The following is a 26,331-nucleotide window of genomic DNA, read 5'->3' as shown; positions in this document are numbered from 1 at the left end:
TATTTTTTAGAAGTTTTAAAAATATTTTTAAAATGTATTCATTATATAATATATATTAATATCAATCACAAAATACTTGGCGGTTTCCACATTTAGTACTGTCAATGAACTCTGTTTCAGGCTGAGAATACTCTCATCAGCTCTTACTCTATTCAGTTGGTAGAGTTATATCTTTTCTAAAGTCATATTGAATCCAATCGCACTGAGTACAAACAAATACTACAAACGCAGGTAACATTTTAATGACTCCATTGGAAATTCTGTTTGCCGAAGCAGGTCCCCAGTTATTTATTATGGGATTTAATTGCCCAGGTAACTGAGGTCCCTGGACAGGTAATTTTTAAGGAAATGAATTTAAAATCGTATGTCTTATGAAAGAAAACTGTTCCCTCATACCCCCAACCCTACTTAAACATATTTATATTATCTGGAACAAGTCTAATTTTCTTTTCCAATGACAGCTTTGAAGAACATTCTGAAGCTCGTATAGGAGACAATATATCAAGAATCTATTTATTGAGTTCTTCTAGAACAAAAGCCAGGAGCTCCCTAATGTAAACACATTAGTGTTTGTTTTGAGGAGGAAATCTATAGACTTTTTTTTTTTGTTTTGTTTTGTTTTTTTGTTTGTTTTTTTTTATAGACTTTTTTTAAGCAACCATAAAGCAGACAGCTTAGTTCAAAAAATCCGTTTCGGAAGATGTCACTGAACAACTCTTCCAATGTATTTCTGGATTCCACACCCAGTAATGCCAATCGCTTTCAAGTGAATGTCATAAATGAGAGCCATGAGAGCAGTGTGGCTGTGAACGACAACACCGACCCTCCACATTATGAGGAAACCTCTTTTGGGGATGAAGGCCAGAACAGATTCAGAATCAGCTTTAGACCTGGGAATCAGGACCGCTATGACAACTTCCTCCAAACTGGAGAAACTGCGAAAACAGATGCCAGTTTTCATGCTTATGATTCTCACACAAACACATACTACCTACAAACCTTTGGCCACAACACCATGGATGCTGTTCCCAAGATCGAGTACTATCGCAACACTGGCAGCATTAGCGGGCCCAAGGTCAACCGACCCAGCCTGCTTGAGATTCACGAGCAACTGGCAAAGGTAAGCTTAAAGGTACGGGAAAGTATCCTCCTTACTCCTTCAGGTGATCTCCTGCTTCTTACGAACACTATAGATATAAAAGTGTCCAGTGAAGAGGTCTATTGCAAACCATCCATCTTACTTACACAGCTGTCCCTAGTTCCCAATAAACAGAAGATATACTAAGCTGGTTTCACCTTAGTCTTAATGCCTCCACAACAGTTGTTAAAAAAAAAAAAAAAGTCACTAGTGTTTGCTGTAGTTAACACTGTTGTACCAGCCTTTAGTGCACGTGGGTATTTTTTTATACTCTTTAAAGAGAGAGAAGAGATTTGTAAGATTCAGCATTTTATCCCTTCTTCTTCAAAACCTTGCCTGAGGCTCCTGAAGGCACTTAAGCATATAAAAGTAACTAAATTAAAGTACGGAAGCAGCAGAAGTGGCTAAACTTTTCATTGTTTAAGGAATAGAGCCAGGGTTCCCAACCTGCTAGAAGCATGAGGCAGTACTTTCTCTAATCTTGTAGCAAATCATTTATAAGCTTAGTAGATTTCTTCTTCGGTTACTTGCTCTAAAATATGTTGATGCACTTTATTTTCCTGCTCTTCTGGACCGCACTTTGGAATGAATAGCATTCTTTATGGAACATAATTACTTGCTAAGAAGAATAATTAGTTGTCTCATATCTAAATGCAGTCTACTCTTGGCCAGGTTTTAAGGTAAGGAAAAAAAAAAATGAGTGGAACAATTCCTTTCATATTTATTCATTCATTCAACAATTTTTTAATTAAATGCTTGCCCACTCTGGGAATTCTCAGAATACTCCTCTCATGAAAGATGCTAATCAAGGCGAAAAGCTCCCTTTAGTTTCTGCTCATCCTTCTTTCCACAAGAAAACTTCTCTCCATAACCTGTTCCCCTTGGCTGCTCAGGGTCCCTGACTCTGGGTCCTACCACTGAAGACTAATCGACTTCCAGAGAGGGAGCCATGCCCTGTTTCTTTACCCCTCTCTACACCAAGCCTTATTTGTGCCATGTGCTGTATTAGCAGCGCTCTGCCAAATGGCTGCTTTCTTTATAGACGTAAGATTTAGATTTTATCTGGGATACCTGCTGCTTTAATCAAAAGAAGTTAGCAATGTAGTGATTTCAGACAAAAAGGCCAGCCCCCAGGAAGACTGGGGCAATTTGAAGTTCCTGGAGTTAAAGTGTCACTTTCTTTTTCTACATGAGAAAAGGGGAAGGGAGGAGGAAAAGAGGGAAAAGAAGGTTAAGAGAAGGCACAAGGAGTTTCCAAGATATCAAGATATGGGAAGGGCAGAAAGAGAAATTTACATTATGAAGAGACTTCAATTTATTCTGAAGAAGTGAAATGAGCCAAAGTCTTCATAGACCTGAAATTTTATTCCACTGTACCCTACCTCATTAATTTTTAAATCTGCATCGTTTGTTAAAATTGCAATCAAAATTTAAATATTCTCACTTCCTTCCCCAATTTACAACAAAAGAAAATAAAATTTTAATTCTATTAAAAAGGAAATGGTGTCAACTCACATTGTTGTTAGGACTGATATTCTAGAGAGAGGAAAGTAGCTGATTTATAATTTCTAAAGCCACGGTTTATGTAAATCTTTATATAAGGGGAGAAAAGCTCTGAGGACACTGCTGTTAGAAAACCATCTGAATGACTAAACGGGAGGAATGCAATAGCTGCGTTTGACAGTTTTGATGGCTGTTTGGGATATCATATTATTTTTGAAAAGATAAAATGAGACCAAGGACTTAACACTAACTTACAGTATTTTCTTTTCTCTCAGATATGAAGGAATGGCAAATTAAATACATTAAAGATTAGGTTTAGTCTCAATGCCCTGAATTGAGAACAAGTATAGTTTGAACAAGTATAGTTATTCTGAACAAGTAATTCTGAACAAGTATAGTTATTCTTTCTGTGTAGTTCACCTTGGTTAAATCATGCAGAACTATCCACATAACCAAATTGGGAGCAGAATCAGTATATAACCATGGAATCTGCAATGGGCACATTCCCACAGCCAGGACCATTCTAGTGTCGCTGAGCCTGTGAGCACTTATTCCACATGTTCTACTTCTGCACTCTCCTTCAGACATTAACAGTCTGGGCCTTCTTCAATTCATTTCTTCCTTGCTAGTGAATTTGATTCTGCTATTCTCCCTGCTTTCCCCCCATCTCCCAAATAAAAGATGAAGACCTGCAGTATAATGTAGCTATGCTGCCACCTCCTTGTGGCCCTTGACAATTTTATGGTAGTTTCTCAAAACACAACTGGAAATGATCAATAGAACAAACATTGTACAATAATACTCAGACATGTCACTGATTTTGTATACAAAAACATGATAGTGTTTACTTAAATAATGTAAGAGTAGGAAAAAGTGGACATAGTATAAGTTAGGAGATATTTTTTTGTATCCCTAATTATAATGCTTTAAAAGCCATGTAGGAATGGTACATTCATACTAAATGGCAGAACAAATTTAGTCAGAAATCAGTTGAATTTTGTGAAAATCCTGGTTATAGCTTCCAAGTTGGAAAAAAATTATATGATAAGTTTGTCCTAATAGGTAAAATGAAAACTCGGTTTGAAAGACATTATTTTAAGTCTCTACCTTAAATAAAACTCTAGGAGTGATAGATACTGACAGAATTTGTAATCTCAATGATTTGAGATCATAGTGGAGAAATCCTTTTCATTTTCTATGTAGTAAAGAGCTAAATGCCTATACTGGTGGCCATGAATTACAGATTTCTGGAGACTGGTTAAAATCAGAAAAAAATGACTCCATCCCTTACTTGCAGTACTGTACAAGCTACATAACTTTGACTGATCTTGCAGGATGCTTGTGAATATTAGTTTATATGCAGACGAAGTCTAGCACGTTGCCTATAATGGGTAGGAACTCAAGAAATGATTATTGATGATGGTCATGGTAATTTTTATACCAGATAATTTTTATTTTAAATTTTATTTATAAAGGAAAATACACACTGAAAAAATATTTAACAAGTACTAAAAAATATATACTGAAATGTCTCTTATATAAAGTAAACCTTCTCTCAAAGGCAATTATTACTGAGAGTTTCTTATAAATCCTTCCAGAAATTTTCTATGCCTATACAAGCGTATAGGCCTATCTGTCTAACTTTCTGTCTATATTTTTTTCAAACAAGTATTGGGACATATTTTACAATATTGTCCTGCACTCTGCTGTTTTCATTATACCACAGACTTTGGAGATCGTTCCACATCAAAACACGCATAAAGATTATTAGACATCTGGCAAAAAAAATCTAGTATTTCTACTTTGTAAAAATAATTCTTTTAGTATCCAACCTAATTCTTGTGCCTACCTTTTTATACACAATTCCTAACTACAGGGCTAACCAAAAGGGAACTGTTTTTAAGCCTTACTACCACCATTGTTGTTGGCATTTCAGAAAAATACAATTATAAAGGATTGAGGAAAATATAAAGCCTTTCAATTAAAGTCATTGTTCTCATGTCACTGAAATAAACTGTCTATGAAAAGTATAAAATACTATGAAAATTAAGATGTAAATATTATTATTTTTAACAAGCCAATTGCATAGAAACTGAATTAAAACAAAAACAAAGGAATGACTTCACATTTGGGTCTTTAGGCCGTTAGCAACTAAAAATAATTTGTAAATAATAGCATTAAGAGTGACTCGGGGAATTCCCTGGTGGTCCAGTGGTTAGGACTCGGCAGTTTCACTGCCTCCGGTTCAATCCCTGGTTGCGGAACTAATAACCCACAATCTGTGAGGCCAAAAAAAAAAAAGAGTAACTCGGTATAATAATAACAAAAATTTTATTGAGAAATTTTTATGTGTCAGACATTGTACTCTTGACGAATTCTCACTCAATTCCATGACAACCCTTCAAGGTAGGTACTATTATTATTGCTATTTTAAAGTTGGGGAAGGTTTTATAAAATCCTAAGGATCTTTAAGAAGAGAAAATAAAGACTTAAAGAAGTCAGTAAATTTCCAAGGTCAGGAAGCCAAGGTCACATGGGTAATAAGGTGAACCCACGGCTGCATGACTCCAGAGTCCAAGCTTTTTGTCACTATTTTCCATCCCCAGCCTACTCTCCCACAGCACTTTGCCTCAGCTCATTCGACAGCTATAGAAAATGGTGGAACTCATGCACAAGGAAGAAATCTCAACTCAGTCATGATGGGCTGGGCAGGAGATCCTAATTTCTTCCCTGTTGGAGGCACTGTGGCAAGAGACCATGCTGCTTCTCTCACAGAATTGATTGTAGGTCTCAGTCATTTTCATTGTCATTATCAAAAGCATTTACTAGCCACTTATTTACAAGAGCTACTCTATAAAATGAGTTAAAGAGATTTCATCTCTACTCTCTAGAATTTTATAAGTCAAAAGCCATAGTTATGGATAGAAGTAAAGGACATATAATCAAGTTAACAAACATTAAACCACATAAATCAATGTATAAGTGCTTATCTTCTGTAAAAGAACAAACAAAAATCTACAAGTGCTTTCTCTAGAAAATAATCTTTTCTAAAGCGATTCAAAGTTCAAATTTGGAACTTTTGCATTAAAATTGGGGATATCCAAATTTATAAATAATCACTAATTTAATGACAGCCAGATAAAATAGGCAATAAATGCTCTGAAGGCCAGTGAAGACCAGAAGGCACCCTTAAAATATTTGTTAGAATGAAACTCTGCAACTAAAGATTCATTTTAATACTTGTTAGAGTTTCTTAGTACCCAAGACCAGTTTCCCTGGGAGCTTGCACTATTAAACTAATCTGTGGAAACAAAACAAAAAACAAAAAATGATTAATTTCACATTATAACTAGTTCAGTGATAGGTGGTGAATAGAATGGGAGTTCCCTTAAAGGTACACTTGGAAAATGTTAAGAATATTTTAATTTTACTTTCTCATGCTGGTTTATTATACATATCTACCTTTTGGCTTAAGTTTTCAAAAATACAAGTCAATTTGTGTGTGAGCTATGTGTTTTCAGATATAATAAAAATACTGTGGGGACTTCCCTGGTGGCGCAGTGGTTGGGAGTCCGCCTGCCAGTGCGGGGGACACGGGTTCGGGCCCTGGTCCGGGAAGATCTCACATGCCACGGAGCGGCTGGGCCCGTGCGCCACAGCTGCTGAGCCTGCGCTCTGGAGCCCGCGAGCCACGACTGCTGGGGCCTGCACGCCCTAGAGCCCGTGCTCCGCAACGGGAGAAGCCGCCGCAATGAAGGGCCCGCGCACCGCAGCGAAGAGTGGCCCCCGCTCCCCGCAACTGGAGAGGGTCCGCGTGCAGCAACGAGGACCCAACGGAGCCAAAGATAAATAAATTAAAAAAAAAAAAAAATACTGTGATTATAAAGTGTGACCACTGGTGGCATGGTGTATAGTAACTTTAAAAACAAGAAAAAAAATCCCTCTCATTTTCATAATTTAAAATACTCCCCTTTACCACAAAGGGATAGCAATGTATAAACATAATAATATTGATCAATAAGATATAGAAATATGATTAGAATTACATATTTTTCATTCTGAAATGAACCTTAGGAATTATCTGGTCCTTACTGGGATTGGTTTTAAAATTATTCAGTGGCAGGGGTGTGAGAAGTTTAAGTGGAATAATATTGGCAATATGTCAATAATTGTTGATGCTGAATGATGGATACATGAGATATATTATTCTCCCTACTACTGCATATGTTTAAATATTTCAATAGTAAAAGAAACTTTAAAACAATGGGGAGGGAATCACCTAGGCCTAAATATTTATGGAACTATTCCTCTTTGATGGTCTAAGATTTCCACCATCCTGAGATTAAAGGCTGAAAAGTTGAAAACATATATCATAGCAAATATTACCTCTTTAGAACTTAAAGAATAAAGATATGTATTTTTTTCTTCTTTGATGATAGCTAGAAAGGCATTTGTTATTTTTCTGGGGTCTGAAAAATCACATATTTTATACTAAATAAAATAATTTAATCTTTCATCTTCTAGAAAAATCCATCAGGAATTTACTTAAACTGCACGTGATTGAATCTTTACTAGTTTAACAATACTGGAGGGGGGAAAGTCCTTTATCAAACTTTTCTTTCTTTATAAAATACTTTATTTTACTTTCTCTGAATACTTAATGCACAGGTAAAACTCTTGGTAAATAAATAATCAGTCCCTACAGCTATGCAATTTAAAATGCATTTATGAAAGGTTGTGGGTCATCATATATGGTAATGGAGTGTGAACAAACAAATTAATTCAAAGTATGAAGGAAAGAACTGGTTTCAGGTAACAGTCATAAAACTTTTAGTCTTTATGACTTTGGTCCCAAGAACATGCACCAGCCAGGAGTCTGCCAGCCACCGGTTACAGCTCACAGCCATGAAGTCCCCACAAACCCTCGACCTGAAGTCTCCCTCCGTACTTCGATGATAAGTTAACTTTATAATTGCTGTTTGGGTTTACAAAGGAGACATTTATTAAAGAGTGAAACCAAGTTTTGCTTCGACATGTTAGAAGAGGGAGATGGCAAGCATAGAGAAATGATTTTGCCTTAGAGTAAACTACTTCAAAGTAAGATTTTCAGAAAACCCACTGGATTTATCCTCACTGGCAGTATCCAGGAAAGGTGAAGTAACTTGCTGGAGGACAAGCACTGAATTAATCACATTGCCAAAACTAGATTCCAAGTCTCCTAGTCTATATGGTGCAGGGATTTTTCAGCTCCCACATGAGAGCAAGGAATGGGAATGGATTCTGTACTTATAAATTTACCATCAGACCTTTATTGTCAATGGAAGAAATATACATTCGAGGGATTATTCCCCTCTGTGTTATAAATATATTTAAAACTTTGAAACTCTAGCAGGTTGAACATACTTACCTACGAGAGAGTTGAAGATCCTACAGTGACTCTGTTTTTTAATAATTTAGAAAATTATTGCCTTACTAATTTCTATATATAATGATTTCCTTGACACGCCCTCATAGAATATTATTTTTGCTTCACATTGTGACGTCCCAGTGATAAACTGAAGAACTGTTAAACTGTAACCAGAAGGGTATCCATCAGATAGAAATGTTCACTTAAGGAGAAATTTAAAATATCCCATTTATTCTTTAGCCTACATTGTAAGATATTGTTTTGTTTGTTTGTTTTTTGTTTTTTTTTACAATCATTGGTATTCTCATCAATCCAGATCTAAGGGTCAAAGTTACCATCAGAATTCATCAGAGAGCAGAGCAGTTTCCTGAACCAAACCCTCAAGTTCAGGTTTAATCAGGAAACATGGGTTTTATTGCCAAGATTGCCTTTAAAAAGTGAGTGACTAAAGTTCTGTCTCATGGACTCCCCAATTAACCCAGAAAGAGGAAATTGCCTTCTCCTTGACTGAGTAACCGCTGATGGTCTGGCCATGGGATCTTTTTTTTTTTTTTAATTTATTTAATTTATTTATTTTTGGCTGTGTTGGGTCTTCGTTGCTGCACGCGGGCTTTCTGTAGTTGCGGCGAGCGGGGCCTACTCTTGGTTGTGGTGCGTGGGATTCTCATCGCAGTGGCTTCTCTTGTTACAGAGCACGGGCTCTAGGCACGCAGGTTTCAGTAGTTGTGGTGCATGGGCTTAGTTGCTCCGCGACATGTGGGATCTTCCCGGACCAGGGCTCGAACCCGTGTCCTCTGGACTGGCAGGCGGATTCTTAACCACTACGCCACCACGGAAGCCCTGGCCATGGGATCTTGATTAACTAGAATATTGACAATTTAAAAAGTTTTTCTCAAATCAAATCAAATAAATGAATCTCCTGACCAAGTAATCTCTTTAACATTCATGAGTATTTTAACACATTCCTCAATTCCTTGCTCCCATTGATTTTTCCAGTTATGCAAAATAAAAGTTACATTTGAACTACTCAGCTGCCTTATGAATACAGAATCCTGTCAGAGAAAAATATAATTTTTAATTGACTGGAGAACAACCTCAAATATTTCATCCATCTGTAATCGACTGTATTGTATAGACTCGTGAGGATCCAATATGATAACTCTAGCCACATGTGGCTATTGAGCGCTTGAAATATGGTCAGTACAAATTGAGATGTACTATCAGTGTAAAACACACACTGGATTCCAAAGACATAGTATGGAAAAAAAGAATGTACAATATCTCATCGATATTTTTATAATGACCATATGCTGACATAATATTTTATACAGATCTATTAAGTAAAGTATATTATTAAAATAGTCTGTAATTCCGGTCCCTGTACAGTAGGTGCCCCTACTGCTAATGAATATTTATATTACAAATATGGGAAATACGATAGTCTGCAAAAATGAAATGTATTTTTTAATGTAAGGATCCATACCTGACCCCAAGTTATTTCACTAATTTCTTTTCACTGTTTTTGAAGTACCTACTGAAAAATTTTGAATTACATGCGTGACTTGCATTTGTGGCTGCTATAAATCACCAGTTTCTGCCCAGTTTAGCCTCAGTTTCTATGGACTTTGTTTATCCATGTCTTACATTGGTGTGACTATATGAGGTCAGCTTTCAACTATCTGTGTAAATAGGGACTGAGGATGCTTGATTAAGATATTTCTCAGGTAATTCAAGACTAAATTTTAACCTTTAATTTCAGTTTCCCATGCCATTCAAGTTTTTCCTAATGCCGTCAGAAACTAGTAAGATGATCTGACTTGGGATTCATTCACTTTCTGTCTCTTATTTAATGTGGCCTGCACAGAGGAAACAGTGAGAAATGGAATACCCAAGAGGGAAGGAAGAAAAAGAAATAGGAGGCAAGAATGGATAAAAAGAAGCTAGGTCATCTGCTTTGAGGTGGTAGAGATCGCGTGGCCTTCAATTCAATACTGTTTATCGATGGCCTGCTGAATGGCAGGCCCTTGGTTGGTATTGAGAAGTAACCCATACCACCATCTTCCTCCAATTCAGTTCACATACAATAACTCTCATCACATTATATTACATTGGTTACCCAAGTGTCACACTAGTATCATGAAAAAAGTCTTATGGGAGAACAAAACTGGGAGAAATCCTTGCTTAGAGGACTTGCTGGAAGAAGGAGACAAGGAATCAAAATCACCTTGGAGTAAACAGCCCAGATTAGGGTCATCTTACAGTGGGTAGGCTAGTGGTACATCAAAGCCCAAAGAAGCAAGAACTCTTGATCATGGCAAGAGCGAGAACTTCAGTCATCCCCAAATAAAGTCCTTATAATAAACACTGAATATTTACATCATACCAGTCCCATTTTAGAGGGAAAATATGCCCGTGTCTAAGGCCTCTTAGCTAGTCATGTCAGAACACGTCATCCTAGACTTACACAAGTTTAGACCACTTAAACAAGATAAAGTTGTTCTTTAATAATGGTAATCAACTGCTGCATCTAAAAAAATTTCCTAATAATTTCAAAATCCTTACTGGAGAAGGTGGCTTTCGGGGAGCTTAACAGAGTGTGGTCTAACCATTAAAGAGTCAGGTAAGTGCTAGATAGGCTAAACTAAGTCGACGGCATCTGAAATTATTCAGTCAAACCTAAAAGAAAAGCTAGAGAGTTGTTTGTTCTTAACTTGAGAGAAACATAGCTATTTCCTTCCCCATTAAATTCAGAGACTATCCTACTGACAAGGAAGATCGTTTTCAAAATAAGGCCACAGGAAAAAGAAAAACAACCTCAGTAAAGGTTTCGACCTTTTCTAGAGTACTTACTTCTTATTTCTACTCAGCTTACCTTTCTAGTCGTCAGTGTGGAGGCTTCTTACCTTCCGTACAACACTATTGCATATCCAACAATTCTCAGGCAACGTATATCAAATCTGAAAGAAAATTCCCCTACTGGAGTATCATTCTTGTAGCCATACAGAGCCTTTACAACTTTAGAGTATTTTAAGAATACTCTAAACTATTTTTTTTTTTAAAGAAAACTTCTATGTGTTACTTCTATTGAATCTTCTTAAAGATACTCTGACGTGAGTGGAGAAGTTTGGTTACCATTTTTTTCTAGATGGATAAAATGAAGCCCAGGGAGGTGAATGGAAAGAAGGCCAAACACTGCATTAGTGAGGAAGGTTAACTTTCTGGCCCTCGTACCTTGCCTTCTAAAAGACCCTCATTCACTCTTGATAAGCTTTCCTCCCCACCTTGCATTCCCCCTTCTCTCTTTTGATCTTTTTGTATTCTAAATTTATCCAAATTCCATCGTTTTCCCCTAAGGTAATATTCTCACCAGTAGAAGAACCGCCCCGTTTCCTTTACCACCCTTGCAGTCTCAGTAGTGCCTAAAATCACCCACAAAATGAACGCATAAACTCCCAGGGCAAAAAATAATCGTCTTATTAAAATGACTGAAATACGTTTGTTTTTTTTCTCAAGTTTCACGTCAATTGTTTTTATTTGCCTCTGGAAGTTTTATGGAACCATGTGTTGACCAAATACCATGTTTTGCTCTCTGTAAAAATGCAGAATGTGTCAGTGGCCCCGGGTTCAGCTGACGTGGTTGCCAACGGGGATGGGATGCCTGGCGATGAACAAGCTGAAAACAAGGAAGAAGACCAAGCCGGTGTCGTGAAGTTTGGATGGGTGAAAGGTGTGCTGGTGAGAAAGCTTCTGTGTTTACAAATGAAAACTATCTGTTCAATGTCCTAGTGGACTAAGTGTTAATAAGGCCTGAACACTAGAGTTACAAAGACGGCTGGGTGCTGCCCCACTGTCACTTCTCATGTCCTTTTCCATGCTCCCTCAACCCACAGGTAAGATGTATGCTGAATATCTGGGGTGTCATGCTCTTCATTCGCCTCTCCTGGATTGTTGGAGAAGCTGGGATCGGTAAGCACTTTTCCCCTCCTATGTAGTTTTCAGTGTAAATTAAAAACTCAATAAGCAACTTGTTTTCACCATTAACACTGAATGTGAGATGAAGATCGCAGAATTAATCTGCACTTGGGCTCTTTTACTTTGCCTCTTTGACAATGTCTGTCAGAGAAGACAGGTAAAGTGTTAACTCCTGGGAGACTGGAATTTTCCAGCCTGCCAACCAGATAAATGCCCAAGTAAATATTTCATCGTTTCATAGAGTTTTAGGTGTACAAGTATACAGAGATACATTCATCTTAAATAATAGTATTCATATTTTGGGACATACTGACATTCATCAGAATATCCCCCTTACGATTATTAGCAAAACATCACTGAACAAAAATAACTTGTGGGAAAACTGGTGAAACTGTGACTTGACTAATAAAAATGCTGAATTGTTGAACATTTTCCAGGGAAAACAGTGTTACTTGCAGGTACAAGTAGTAAGAAAACAAAGGTTAATAAACTATTGCCAGATAGAAGCTTAAAAAGATAGGCAAAAAGACCAAGATAATGTATATAGCTATTGGTAATTTTGCTAAATGGAAATGGATGATGTTGAAATTATTTTGAGTGCTTATTTAATGTTTTTAAATATTGTATTTTATTTAAAGTATTGTTTCCTGTGGCAAATATTTTTATTGTGAGTATACCACTAAAATTTATATAAAAATTTATTTGAATTATATAAAAGTTTCTGATTCAATGTGATAAAAATTAATGATGTTCTACTCTCTATATGGAAAACACATTATAGGTTCACTTTGTGGGGGGCACACCTATAAATCATTAGTATCAAGAACACAGAAGTTCAGATGTGCTTTCAGATTCTACTCCAAAATGTGTCTCAATTCACATTTAAAAGGTACTTGGTCATTATTTATTGCCTTCGCTCCTCAAAACAGATTCAGAATCACCAGAAGACTTAATGTGAAAAAGAGCTGGAACCAGTTCCCATAGTTTTTCCTCTTTGTGTGTTTGGCAACTGCTGGGCTCCTGACAAAGGGCTTCTTGCTGGCTTTATGATGCATATCAAATGAACACTTACAGCCTCAGGGTCCAAATTAAGTATATGCTATTCCATGGAAAATCTGCATCTTAATATTGCCAAACTGTTGCTCCAGGGTTTCATGCAAAATTAGTTTTTTAAGGGCAGTTTAGTAACTTATTGAGATCATCAGGAAACATTACTTTGTTTGGAGGTGTGAGTGTAGCCCAGGGCAGGAGTGATTCTTTTTAATGCAACTTATTTAAAATCCGTATGTTTGGGTAAAAATCTGAACTTTAATCAGATCTTACATTATTCTTCACAGTCAACCCAGTTTCATGTTTATTGCAAAATTGTAGAATATGAAGAATTCTATCTTCTGCTAAACTGTTTATTATACTTTCAGACATCAGTATTGTTTTAATAAGGATCTTTTATTTAAGTAGTCAAATCCAACTTCAGAAGAGAGTAGAGTTCTACCTAAATGGGTGTCCAGTGGGTTTTCCTTTGAATGGAGGTTTTTTGGTTTTTTTTTTATTCCGAGAAAATAGACTTTAGTGAGTAGTAGAAACTTACTATCACCCTTACTCCGTTTTACTGGACTTTGTCATGAACTTAAAGCTGAAGGAGTTGATTAAGTCACCATCTGGGTCCAAACTGGGTCCCCTTTACTGGGAAAGAAGACAAACACGTACAAGCAGTACCCCCTTCTGGCTTTGGGGGTAGCCTGGGGAAGAAACCTGAATATACTTTCAAGCTCAGACCCTGGGGAAAAAGCCAGAAGGAAGCTGTAGCCAGGAGTAATGGTAGCTACAGTCCTTGGGTAACCATCTGGGGCTATAAGTTCTGGCTGCCTTGTCCCCAAAAGCAATTGGTAGAATGAGCTGATAATGCCATCTAGTTGTTCTCTGTCTTGACCATCTTGGCTGGGGCATGATGGTATCCAATAAACTTAAACATCAAGCAAGGAAGAAGGGCATGAAAAGCAAGTACGACCTGAAGCAAGTCATTTATATTTGGTGTGTTTCACTGTCTCATCTGAAAATTAGGGAGCTGGATTAATTGTTTCCCAATCAATTCTTTGAAGAACGTTGCTGAACAGGCAGACACAAATTGCGATTGGCTGAGGGTAGCTCAACAATAATCTTCAGACCATGGGGTGCATAACCATTACCTGGGAAGATAGTTACAAAACTGCAGAATCCTGGGATTCACTTGGAAAGATCCAAAGTCAGTAAGTCTGGGCATTTTTAATAAGCACCCCAGGCATTTCCTGAAGCAGGTGGTTCAAGGACTGAAGTTTGAGAAAACTATGAACTGAATGTTTTCTAAGCTGCTTTTGCCCTGGGATTTTATGTTTGATTGTGAGAGGGAAGCAAATCCCTTGCTGTTTAAATGCATACAACTTTGTTCCAGGATTTTAGACGGTTTACAGAAATATATATGATGCCAAAGGATAAATTAAGAATTGTGTGGAAAATAAAGGCACAGGGAATATAAGGGGTAGGGAAATAATAAAAGTCAGAGTAGGTTTAATGTCATGAAATGCAAACTATTTGGCTCTCTACTGTTGCTGGGGTGAGCTAAACATTTGGTATCAAACTTCCTCAAAATAAAGTTGAGTTAAAATAAAGTGCAAAAAAAAAAGAAGTCACCTTTACTGGCACACAGACTTGAAGTTGCACAGTGATGTAGAGGCGACGCTCACCCCAGGATCCCTGCAAAAGATACAAAGAATTTAGTGCACGCATTTCTTATAACACCAAATGTGCAGGAATCTATAGGGGCCAAACCAATATAGTCTAAGTTTGCATCTCATACCCATGGTTAGCCTCTTCCTCTGCACTTTAACTGTAAAATAGCCTAGAAACTTCTGCTAGAGCCAGGATATAACTGGAGGCATCAAAAGAGCCAGCTTCCGATACCTCATTCCCATTTCTGTCCTTAACATCCTTCCACTTCCCCTTTTTCTAGGGCATGGCCAGAGAGAGCGCAGCCTCTCCTGGCTAACTGCCCTTTTTATCATCCTTGGAACAAGCGAGGCTATCAACAACAATTATGAAGCATTCGCTTTATGTCAAGGAACACACCAAACAGACCTAGGCAAGCACATTCTGGCTGGAGCCAGGGTGATTTCAGTGCCTACAAGTTCTCCCTGAATTTAAGGTTGATCTCCACTGAGGAGGGTAATGTAGGGGAGGAAAAACTGTTTTCCCTCTACTCATCTTAGGCTCATTGCCTAGGGCCCTGTAAAGTAGACTGACAACACACAGATTAACAAGAGAAAAACAATCAGAAGTTTATTAATATGTGCATCGTGCATGCACACGGGAATCTTTAGCACTGAGTAACTCAAAGGGGTGGTTAGAACTTGGGCTTATACAAGCATCTTAACAGAAAAACACATTTTTAGAGAAGTAACAAGACAAAGGAAAAGACTGAGTTTCTAGAGTGGCACATTGTGGGAAGGCAAATACATGGGGGAACTAATGGAAGATAAGGGCTAGTTAGTAAAGTCTATATGGATTCCTCTAGTACCATCTCCAGCTGTCTCCAGTCTCTAGCTGATAACTGTCCCCAGTATAGAGGAAAGAGGAGACGCCATTACAAATCTATGTCCTGCCTTTAGGCAAATAAGCGGTATCTTCTTCTTTTCAACTGTCTTTAGCTCAAAATAATCCTTATGCTAAAGTGGCAAATTTTGGGACAGCATATTCTGCTACCCTTCAGTGTCCTCCTAGCTGTGTATTTCCTGAAACTGAAAGCAGCCTTGCTTTCCTCTGAATTCTGGTCTACTTTCTCCCTCTCATAATAAATGATTCTGAACCATAAGATCTTTGAGGGCAGCTTTTTTCATTTTTATTTTTCCTTGCATTTCACATAACGCCTAGCACAGCTGGATATATAGCTGGCTTTTAATAAACAATAGCTGTTATGACTATTGTGGATTTGATCAAAAAGCAGTGCCATTGATTATGTGCTGTGTTCTATGCACTATGCTACTTTACTTTACACATGCATTCTGTCTTTATACACGCCACTACTTTCTTTATACACGGCCACTTTACACGCGCATTCTTTCTAATTTCATTGTCATTTTTGGCTCAGAAAATAGGTAACTTGCCAGAGTTCACATAGCCAGTAAGTAAATGTAGTTTGATTTGATTCTTTCTACTTTACTCATCTGCCAGATGAACAATTTTCTATACTATATGTAATTTCCCACTCCTACACAATCGAATATACATAAAAAGATACTTCCCTGGAAGGATGAACATCTACACTCTCGTAATATTAACAGTTTGGGATTGTTCAGACCAATTATTATGTTTATGGGTGTCTGGAACTTCATAAACAGTGAGGTTCATGTTGAATTTTGACCAGCCATAGCTGTTCGGTTATGTGAAACTTTGCACTGCACAGCTTAGGTCTTGAGTTTCTTGGATCTGTGCTACTTCAGGCAGAAAACTTCAATGCTGGGCATTTCCCCTGTGGTGATTTCCAGACCAACTTGTTAAACTCAAATGTGGTCCTTTGGTGATTACTCTAGACTTGCTGGCTTTTATGTAAATGATCTAATGGATTATTCCACCATGTAATTGCCTTTATTTTTCCTCTCTCAACTGAGGTCTTGGTGTGATTATCATCGGCTTAGCCGTGACAGTGACTGCTATCACTGGTTTATCCACCTCTGCTATTGCTACAAATGGATATGTCAGAGGAGGTAATTAAACCTGTGACCCGCATGATCATTTGTAAGGTAAAGGCAACACAGGCTCAAATAGTTCACCACTGACCTTTCTGGAGTGTTTTCAAAGGTAATCCAAGTTGGTTCATTTTTTTTACCCCCTGCCAGGCAAAAGAGATGCAAGAAAAATGGAGAAGGATTTAACCTTTGTCAAACTCCCAACTTTCTCATTCAGGTTCCTCTCCAGCAAGAGAGAAGGTCAAATGTTATGTTTTCTCTTTTCGCAGCCAGGGTGGTTTCTCTCCCAGGACACCAGCGTCAGTCAGCTTTTCCTTTCCAGGGCTGCATTTTAGATTGTGTTTGCTTTTGGAAACCATCCTTCATCATAATGAGCAGTTCTCCAACTTGGTCTTTACGCCAAGCAAACCCGTTTCTCCTTAGCACGAAGGAACTCCACTGGGGCCCAAGGCTTGGATGTGAACACTTAAATTCAAAGCAGTATAGTTTGCAGCAGTAGGGAATCCAAGGAAGAAAAGTAAAATGTAATATCTTCTGTCTTTCATTGCTAACAGGTCTTGGAGTTCTCATAATTCTTCTTTCCACCATGGTAACTTCTATTACTGGGTTGTCAACTTCTGCAATAGCAACTAACGGGTTTGTTCGTGGAGGTAAAATTTCTAAGATATCTAAATGCTCTCATCACTTGCTACGGGTAGGCAAAACCTTTTTATTATACTTCTTTTTGGTGGGAACAAGAAAGCAGCCCAATGTTCTTGAAGCCTGGCTAACTATGTGGATGAGCTGGACACAGAAGGAAATACAAGGTACTGTGCGTATAGTCCTGGCCTACTCTCGTCAGCTGTGGTCTCTTTTCTAATGGTCCTCTCTGGCACGTTGCAGGTCCTGATTTCCAGACGCTCAAATTCCTTGGGTAAATGCTTTATTTCTCAGGCTACTGCACACCTCTTGCCGGTGTTTCTTGGGAAATGACTTCTCGACACAGCTTCAGTTTTAAAGTTTAGTACATTTCAGGTGCTTCCTAGACCTTCCTAGACCTAGACGGAATGGGATCTTTTAGAACGTTTCAGGTTTTTCATAGGGAGACTGTTCCTTCCTTGACAAGATTCAGATGGCTGCCTCCTGAAGTACTGGTGACTTCTTGAAGTACTGGAGCCAAACACCTTTCTTGGGGGATTTTTCAGGTCTTGGAGTCATCATCATTGGCCTGAGTGTGGTAGTGACAACACTCACAGGTATTTCTATGTCCGCTATTTGCACAAATGGAGTAGTAAGAGGAGGTAAGCCAATTCATGTACTTATGGCTATAAGCTTTGATTATGTAGTAGTGTCTAGAGTTGGTTTAATGTTGGAAGTAAAATTTGTACATTGATACTTAGTCCCCAGAAGCCCTAAAACAAAACAAAATAATCCAAAATTTAAACAGCAAGGCATGATTCTTTTCCACTAAAATTAAGAGATCTCCAGAAAAGATTTTTTTGGCCCACTTCCTGTGATTAAACATGTTTATAAAGTAGAGAATGACCAGGTGTCTAGAAAGAAAGCATAGAGTATTAGAGTGAAATAAACGGTTTCTTTGTGCCTTGGACGGACCCCACTGGCTCTCTCCCAGGGCCCCTCAGAAGGGGTCTTCTCCAGCACCCCAGCTGACACCACTGACACTTCCCACTCAGTGAGCCTTCAGAGTTCACCCCAACACTATGCTCCTAATGGCCAATCAGCTTGAGAAGTTTCTTAAAAAGAAAATAAAAACAAATAAAACAAAGAGTTACTTTCAAATCATCCAGGAACAAGCAGGCCTGGGCAGAGAATGAGGGGTTGAAGCTTGTCTTATTGTTCTTCTAGCTTCCTTTCTTCCCCCTCCAATTCTGTTTTGGCTCCTGGGGTCTCTACTTGGGTACCTTATCCAGATCTCCCTACCCAGGGCCTTCTAAAACACCATCCTACCTACAAAGCAGCTCCTCTCACAGCTCCTGCCTGTCTCTCATTTTGACCAAGCCTAGTAACTTGCTGTTAACTTATTTAATGTAATCAGGACAAAGAAAGTCATGGGGATTTGCCCCACCCAAATAAAAGTTTACATTTTTAGAGAGGATGTTGTCGTCTTAACCCAAAGGAGTCACTATGGTGGAGGAAACAGTGAAAACTTTTCAGTGAAGGATAATTTTGGCTGTAGATATGTGTGTCCAGTGTCATTCCTTTACCAATTCTGTCTACTTCTAAGGCTAGCTCAGTATAGGAAGTCATTGATTCACTACGGTCTGTGATAACACCTAGTTATCTAGGCCTTTCAACATCTAGTCATCTTAACCTTCAGTAACATGCTCTCAGAACTCTTGAGGTAGTTAACTATTCTGGCTCAGTCTTTCCTGTGCCCAGAAGTATACAGCCATGAGCAGAACCTTCTTTTCAAGGTCCAAGGGAGAAGCAATCGTTCCAGGCCCTCCCTACCTTACTTCCCATTTGCCACACCCATACACATATGGGTATTTGGCAATAACCATGCCTTCTTGAGCTAAAACCATCAAAACTAAGTCTGATTTATAGAGCGGATAATCCATAGCACTATACAGGTACCTTTTTAATGTAGTACATGTGTACCAGTAATTATACCAGAAAGCAAGTTAGAACGACAATGATAAACTTTATCCACTTCATTCTCTGCCTGGGCCTGCCTGTTCCTGGAAATTTCAGATATGAAATTTTACTTCAGTTACATTATTAACTTGAACTCTCCAATGAAGTTTTTTAAAAGACAAAGAATTTGTGGGGTAAAGTTTGCTGTATTCTTATTAGTAGCATTTGTGTATTATAGGTTTCAATAAATTGGATTTTACTTAGTCAGAGTAGTTATATTGTAGATTATATACAGAATATAAGGCAGGGCTAAGTTATTCATTACAGTGAACAAGATTTCTAAAATTACTAGGATTTATAATATTTTTATTAGAATAATTAGTATTTTAAATGTTCTCAGACATTCAAAATTATTTGGTCATACAAACTAAATCCTCTAAAAGTTCCTCAGTGTAAAGCATGTTCATTTCTTGTTTCAGGTGGGGCCTACTACCTTATTTCCAGAAGCTTAGGGCCCGAGTTTGGTGGGTCTATAGGCTTGATCTTTGCTTTTGCCAATGCAGTGGCTGTTGCTATGTATGTGGTGGGATTTGCTGAGACTGTGGTAGATCTTCTTAAGGTAATTAAAAGCTTTTCTTTTCTTCACCCAAGCAAGATAATTTGGTTTATTTTGCTTTTTCAGGGCACTAGGGGATATCACTATGGCAAGATGAGAGCAAACAGATTTATTCTGCAGAATGTGGAAGCTGAATATAGTTGAAGGAGCCCTAGGCTTGGCATCAGAACTGGCTCAGAGTCCTGGCTCTCACACTTACCAGCTGAGAGATTTTGGACCAGTCCCTCTGTTCATCTGAACCTTGTTTTTCAAATCTATAGTATGGGCTAATAATATTGTTTATGTCTTTCACAGAAATGTGGTACAGATCAAATGAAATAATGTACATGAAATAGAGTGTAAAATATGAAAGAAAAGATAATGGGAATTATTGTCAGCAGCAATATTACTATTATGGTTATAGATTTCCAAAGGGAAAGAAAGTTCAAACATTAGAAGAACTCACTGCAGGAAACTGGGCCTTTTTTAGTTTAGGTGCCCCATCTGGATGGTATATATGTGAACACATTAATTAGCTAGTATATGAGCTAACTTCTAGTCCTCCTTTCATGGTAATGATAGCAGACACTGAATTCAATTGGTACCTCTACTTGAAAATTAGATGAATAAATGAGTGGATTATAGTTCATAGTTTGTTCTTTAATTGAGTAGCATTTATTTATTTTTTTTGATATTCACATTGGAAACCACTCATTTTTATTCTTCTAAGATTCCCCTTGACACATAAAAATAACTAGTCATTCTTCTGAAACAAAACATGATATCTGTATGTACCCATATTTTTACTTAGTGCTACAGTAGATTTTAAATCTGTGCCTAGAATGAATCCCTAAAATTTGTAACTCCTAACCTTGGCTATCAAAGGCCTATTATCACAGGAAAAAATTAATTTAGATTCTTTATCTTCTCCAATTTATGAGCATTTCATTTTTCCATTATCCTGTGTAGCCCCAGACATTAGTGCATGGTATCTCTTCTTACTGTTAAATCCTACAATAAGACATATAGGCAAAAAAAGCTTCTAACCATTTTAGTGATTTTTTTTTTTGTTCCAGGAGAGTGATTCGATGATGGTGGATCCAACCAATGACATCCGGATAATAGGCTCCATCACAGTGGTGATTCTTTTGGGAATTTCAGTAGCTGGAATGGAATGGGAAGCAAAGGTGAATTTCTCAAAATGATATTACCAACAACTGCTAGTCAGCTTCCCGAACAAATTGCAGGAATAGAAGGAACTCCATATTCAAAAAGAATTGCTATTATTACTTTCTATGATAAAAGGAGCCAGGTCAGTGCTCGGTGGAACACCAAGCCCTCAAAGCACGAAGTCCAGGCAGTCCAGCTCATGTGATCAGGCCTGTGCTTTGCCTTTGATGCTATAGTAACAGTAACGGAGCCAACAAGATTACTGCCATCTTCACACCCTGGTATCCCCTTCCAAGCTGGCTGTGAGTGCTGAAGCCCACAAGAAATGGCAAGTGTGTTGGGAGAAAATAACAGGCAGAAACTATCATTCCCCTCTGAAATTCAGTACTCCAGCAGCAAATTTGAGGGCATCAGAAGCCCTGGAACTAGAGAATATCTGGATTTAACTATTAGTAAATCAGTTAGTAAATTTCTGAATGATGGAGAGCATGTCTTTTGCTTGCTTTGTAACTCTCAACAGTGACTAGTACAATTGAAACTCCTATGTTCCTATGTGCCTGGAGGTGCAATAACGAGACATCAAGTGGTCACCAGAAATGGAAAGATAGCCAAAGCCTCCCACTTACATAAGGCAATAGGAAACATTCCCACCTGGCACTTATTTCCAGATTATGCATTCATACATTAAACAAAAATTGACGAAGTGCTTATCATGTGCTGGGCATTCTGCTAGGCACTGTATATTCATTTGTGACCCACACAGGCACAATCCCTGCCATAGTTGAGCATATGGTCTACGGGGAGCTGAGTAATAAACAAGCACATAAACAAGTAAATATAGAATGGTAAATTGTGAACAGTGCTATAAAGTAAATAAACAGGGCACTGAGATAGAAGGTAACGGGGAAACATACGTCAGATTATTCCCTGAGGGAGGCAGTGTAGTTTCATGACAGTAGAAGGTAGAATTCAGAGCTCCAGCTCTGTAGTTAGAGTGGAGTTGAACCTGGTTTATGTCTATATGACCTTTAGTAAATTACTTCACCTCTCTGTTTCTCAGCTTCTTTATCTTTAAAATGATGATAGCAGTATTACCTACTTCATACAGTTGTGGGTGGAATTATTTACCTGAAAGAATATTGGTAAAGTTAGATGTGCATCTGTTGTATTGTAAGCCCTCTGTGAACATTAGCTGTTATTGTTTAGATTCAGTGATCAAGAAAGGCCTCTCTGAGGAGGTAACTAACACATAATGGCTGAGAGGAAAGATACAGTTTTGCAAAGTATAGGGAAAAGTGTGTTTCCAGCAGAGGGAACAGCATATGGGAATGCCAAGCCAATAACCTCTATGAAATGTCAGATGGACTAAAGAACAGTGATTTGGCTGGTCAACCCTGCAGACCGCTTATGCTGGGCACACACTGGTATGGTAGCCCAACGTCAAGTGCACTAGGCATCATGGGAATTCTATGCATCATTCTGTGTTCTCATACTCCTTCTGCAGTTATTACTGGAATCCATAGGTGCTCTGCCTAGGAAAGAAACCAACTCTATCAGTGTTCAATCTTTTGGCTCCATTTATATTCTTAGGAACACTGCACTAAGTTACCCACTTAGTACTTGAAATGCTCTTGAAATGTCACCTTCAAGTGCCCAAACACATGCACCCACTGAAAATGTAACATCTATACTCAGGCCAAATAAGGCTCATTAAGATGCCATTTTATGAGAACACACCTATTACCTACTTTCGATAGTAGAATCTTAACTGGAATTATTAGATAGGGTCTTTCTTCAGTGGGCACTTATGACTTTTATAATTATGTAAAAAGTCATTGAATAAATCTAATTTGACCTCCTGTTACTTTGTCATTCCAGGCTCAAGTGATTCTTCTGATCATTCTTCTCATTGCTATTGCAAACTTCTTCATTGGAACTGTCATTCCATCCAACAATGAGAAAAAGTCCAGAGGTTTCTTTAATTACCAAGGTACATATGACAAATAACTTGCTCTGCAATAAATGGTTCTCCATTGACTGCCCCCATCACCATCCCCATGATTCCTACCCCGGCCACGGGAATCCCAGTGTGATCCAAGGAAGAGCCTGGGGTTGGAGTCAGGAGAACCATAGTGAGTCTCAATCCTGCTGCAAACTGACATGGTTGCTTCTCAGATTTTCCTGCCAAGGTCGGGGTGATGATAACAACTTCCTAAAGGGATTTTGAAAAGCAAGTAAGATAGCAGATGTTAAAGTGCTTTGGACACATCGTTGTCTCTGTCAAATAGTAGAAATAGAACTAGAGTGCATGTACAAGAAAGAGAACATAGCTCAGACAATGTGTCCAACCACTGAGAGCACTGAAGTCAAACACAGTCATTTTTTCTTCCTGCTAGAATTTTGTACCTTGCTTTCTTATAGCATTACCTAGTTGAGCATCACTGTCAAGTTTTCAAGCATAAAAGATTGTAGGAGTTATTAATATAGCATCTGTGATAATGGCATGGCACTGGTCATAAATTTTGACTTCTCTCTTCTATTCTACTCTGCCTATCCACTCTTTCCTATCTTTCCACTCCAGTTTACTCAAGAATCCACTGCTGAGGGCTTTTTACATTTCCCTTCATTATTTACTCAGTTGTCAGTATTTGTTCCCTTTTTATATCACATCACTTCTTTCTTCCTGATTCTTTTTCTTTGTAAAATTTTCTTGTTTGCTTTGCAAATCCTTTTCCTTTTGATTCTTTTCCCTTCTTCCAGTTCCTGCTGTAATTTTCGTTTTAAATTTTCTTTCCTTATTTTTGCATCATCCTAGATTCTTTTGTTCATATTTTTCTTCCTTTTCTTTCTTTGTTTTTCTTCTACATTGTTCCTTTTCTTTTTTTTAAGTTTTTTCTTTTTTTTTAAACTAAGTAATTTTTTGGCTGCATTGGGTCATTGTTGCTGCACGTGGGCTTTCTCTAGTTGCAGCAAGCAGGAGCTACTCTTCACTGCAGTGTGCAGGCTTCTCACTGCGGTGGCTTCTCTTGTTGCTGAGCACAGGCCCTAGAGCGCACGGCCTTCAGTAGCTGTGGCGTGTGGGCTCAGTAGTTGTGGCTTGCGGGCTGTAGAGCACAGGCCTGGTAGTGCTTGTGGTGCACGAGCTTAGTTGCTCCGTGGCATGTGGGATCTTCCCAGACCAGGGCTCGAACCCATGTCCCCTGCATTGGCAGGCGGATTCTTAACCACTGTGCCACCAGGGAAGTCCCTGTTTCCTTTTCATTTAAATAATTTGGTGACAACCTGTGGGATGTTATTATTTTATGACTAAAGCTCCTCCCTCTCTCTCTCTCTCTCTCTCTCTCTCTCTCTCTCTCTTTCTCTCCATATATATGTATTATATACAAAGAGAGAATATATATATATAGTCACCTATACATGCGAATTTGGTATAAGGATCTAAGATCCAACTCTAGATACAGGGGCAGGGAGGTTAGTACATTAGTAAAAAAAAACTCTAAGGACTTCCCTGGTGGCGCAGTGGTTGAGAGTCCGCCTGCCGATGCTGGGGACACGGGTTCGTTCCCCGGCCCGGGAAGATGCCACATGCCGCGGAGCGGCTGGGCCTGTGAGCCATGGCCGCTGAGCCTGCGTGTCTGGAGCCTGTGCTCCACAACGGGAGAGGCCACGGCAGGGAGAGGCCCACGTACCGCAAAAAACAAACAAACAAAAGAAAACAAACAACAACAACAAAAACCTCTAAGATAGCCTCACCCACAAGTTTCTCCTACAATGCTTTTTAAAAAGGCATAGAAAAGCAGTGTGCTGATTATGGTGCATATATATGTGAGAATGTAGCTGTGTGTGTGTAGGGCAATGTTGTGTGGTATATTTGTGAGTATGCCAGTAGGGTCATGAGAGAATTTTCCATTTCCTTCTTTTTCAATCTTCTAGATTCAAAGAAGGTAGACAGCATGGGTCTCTGTTTGCATGAAAATTATTGATTTTTCAGGGTATGTCCTAGAGATCTAAAACCTTCTGACATGTATTTTGACTCTTGGCAAATATTCACATGAGGTTCATCAGCAGTACACCAATATCTTCAAGCTCATTCCATTTAGATTATAGGGACACTGCATTTAGGGCTATAGAAGCCAAATGTAACTTTATCTCCTACCTGTGAAGAAAGTCTACATGATAATTTTCTCATTATTTGTGTTGCAGCATCAATATTTGCAGAAAACTTTGGGCCAAGCTTCACAAAAGGTGAAGGCTTCTTCTCTGTCTTTGCCATTTTTTTCCCAGCAGCAACTGGGATTCTTGCTGGTGCCAATATCTCGGGAGATTTGGAGGTATGTTGTTTCCTCTGCTTTGTAATTCTGCGAGGTCATGGTGCACTTGGGCAGGACAAGGAGCTATAGACATCAGCAGTCACCATGTCTCTCTATAGATTTCAAAACTGTAAGATTTCTGTAAGGTTTCCTATTTATTTAAAAGTTCTCTCTTTAATGATACATTTTACTGCCAAACTATCCTATTCCAGATAGTTCTTCCAAAAGTCTTATTCAGTGATATCAGAAGGACAGAGTATATTGACAGTGTGTCATATTTCCAACAAAATGAATATAATTCAGTGAAAAAAAAAATCAGAACCGGGCTTCCCTGGTGGCACAGTGGTTAAGAATCCTCCTGCCAATGTAGGGAATACAGGTTCGAGCACTGGTCCGGGAGATCCACATGCCACGGAGCAACTAAGCCTGTGCACCACAACTACTGAGCCTGTGCTCTAGAGCCCATGAGCCACAACTACTGAAGCCCACGTGCCTAGAGCCCGTGCTCAGCAACAAGAGAAGCCACTGCAAAGAGACACCTGCGCACCGCAACAAAGAGTAGCCCCCGCTCGCTGCAACTAGAGAAAGCCCTCGCACAGTAACAAAGACCCAATGCAGCCAAAAATAAATAAATTTATTTTTAAAATATATCAGAACCACCCTTTCTCTTTTAAACACATGATGAATGGAATATTCAAGAAAAAACAAAAACAAAACCAAATCACTTTATTACTGAATACTTATGTCATTAAATTCAGAGGTACATTCACTCATTTAATAGGTATTTATTTAGCAGTCTACTCATAATATTCTATGTTAAGTACTGCAAGGAGCATTGTATTAGTTAGGATATTAGTTTCAATGTATTATAAAAGGCCAAGAACAGTGACCTAAATACGACAGAAGTTTGTTTTCTTAGTGCGTAAAAATTCAAGGCCGTA

General features: G+C 38.5%; 1 protein-coding gene across 1 annotated transcript in view; it reads left to right on the top strand.

The window, feature by feature from the left end:
- The window catches only part of SLC12A1 (solute carrier family 12 member 1), a 91,797-nt gene that overhangs the window by 759 nt on the left and 64,707 nt on the right, over positions 1-26,331 (top strand). The window contains exons 2-11 of the mRNA XM_024740284.1: positions 462-597; positions 646-1,120; positions 11,652-11,783; positions 11,939-12,014; positions 17,293-17,388; positions 17,923-18,018; positions 19,795-19,934; positions 20,987-21,097; positions 22,959-23,070; positions 25,284-25,411. Coding sequence (XP_024596052.1) covers positions 701-1,120; positions 11,652-11,783; positions 11,939-12,014; positions 17,293-17,388; positions 17,923-18,018; positions 19,795-19,934; positions 20,987-21,097; positions 22,959-23,070; positions 25,284-25,411 — 1,311 coding nt within the window. The 5' untranslated portion in view covers positions 462-597; positions 646-700. The remainder of the gene's footprint in view (positions 1-461; positions 598-645; positions 1,121-11,651; positions 11,784-11,938; positions 12,015-17,292; positions 17,389-17,922; positions 18,019-19,794; positions 19,935-20,986; positions 21,098-22,958; positions 23,071-25,283; positions 25,412-26,331) is intronic.

This window comes from Neophocaena asiaeorientalis, unplaced genomic scaffold (assembly GCF_003031525.2).
Source record: "Neophocaena asiaeorientalis asiaeorientalis breed wild unplaced genomic scaffold, Neophocaena_asiaeorientalis_V1.1 scaffold122, whole genome shotgun sequence".
In the NCBI taxonomy this organism is placed as follows: Eukaryota; Metazoa; Chordata; class Mammalia; order Artiodactyla; family Phocoenidae; genus Neophocaena; species Neophocaena asiaeorientalis.
This window is presented reverse-complemented; position numbering and strand designations above follow the sequence as displayed.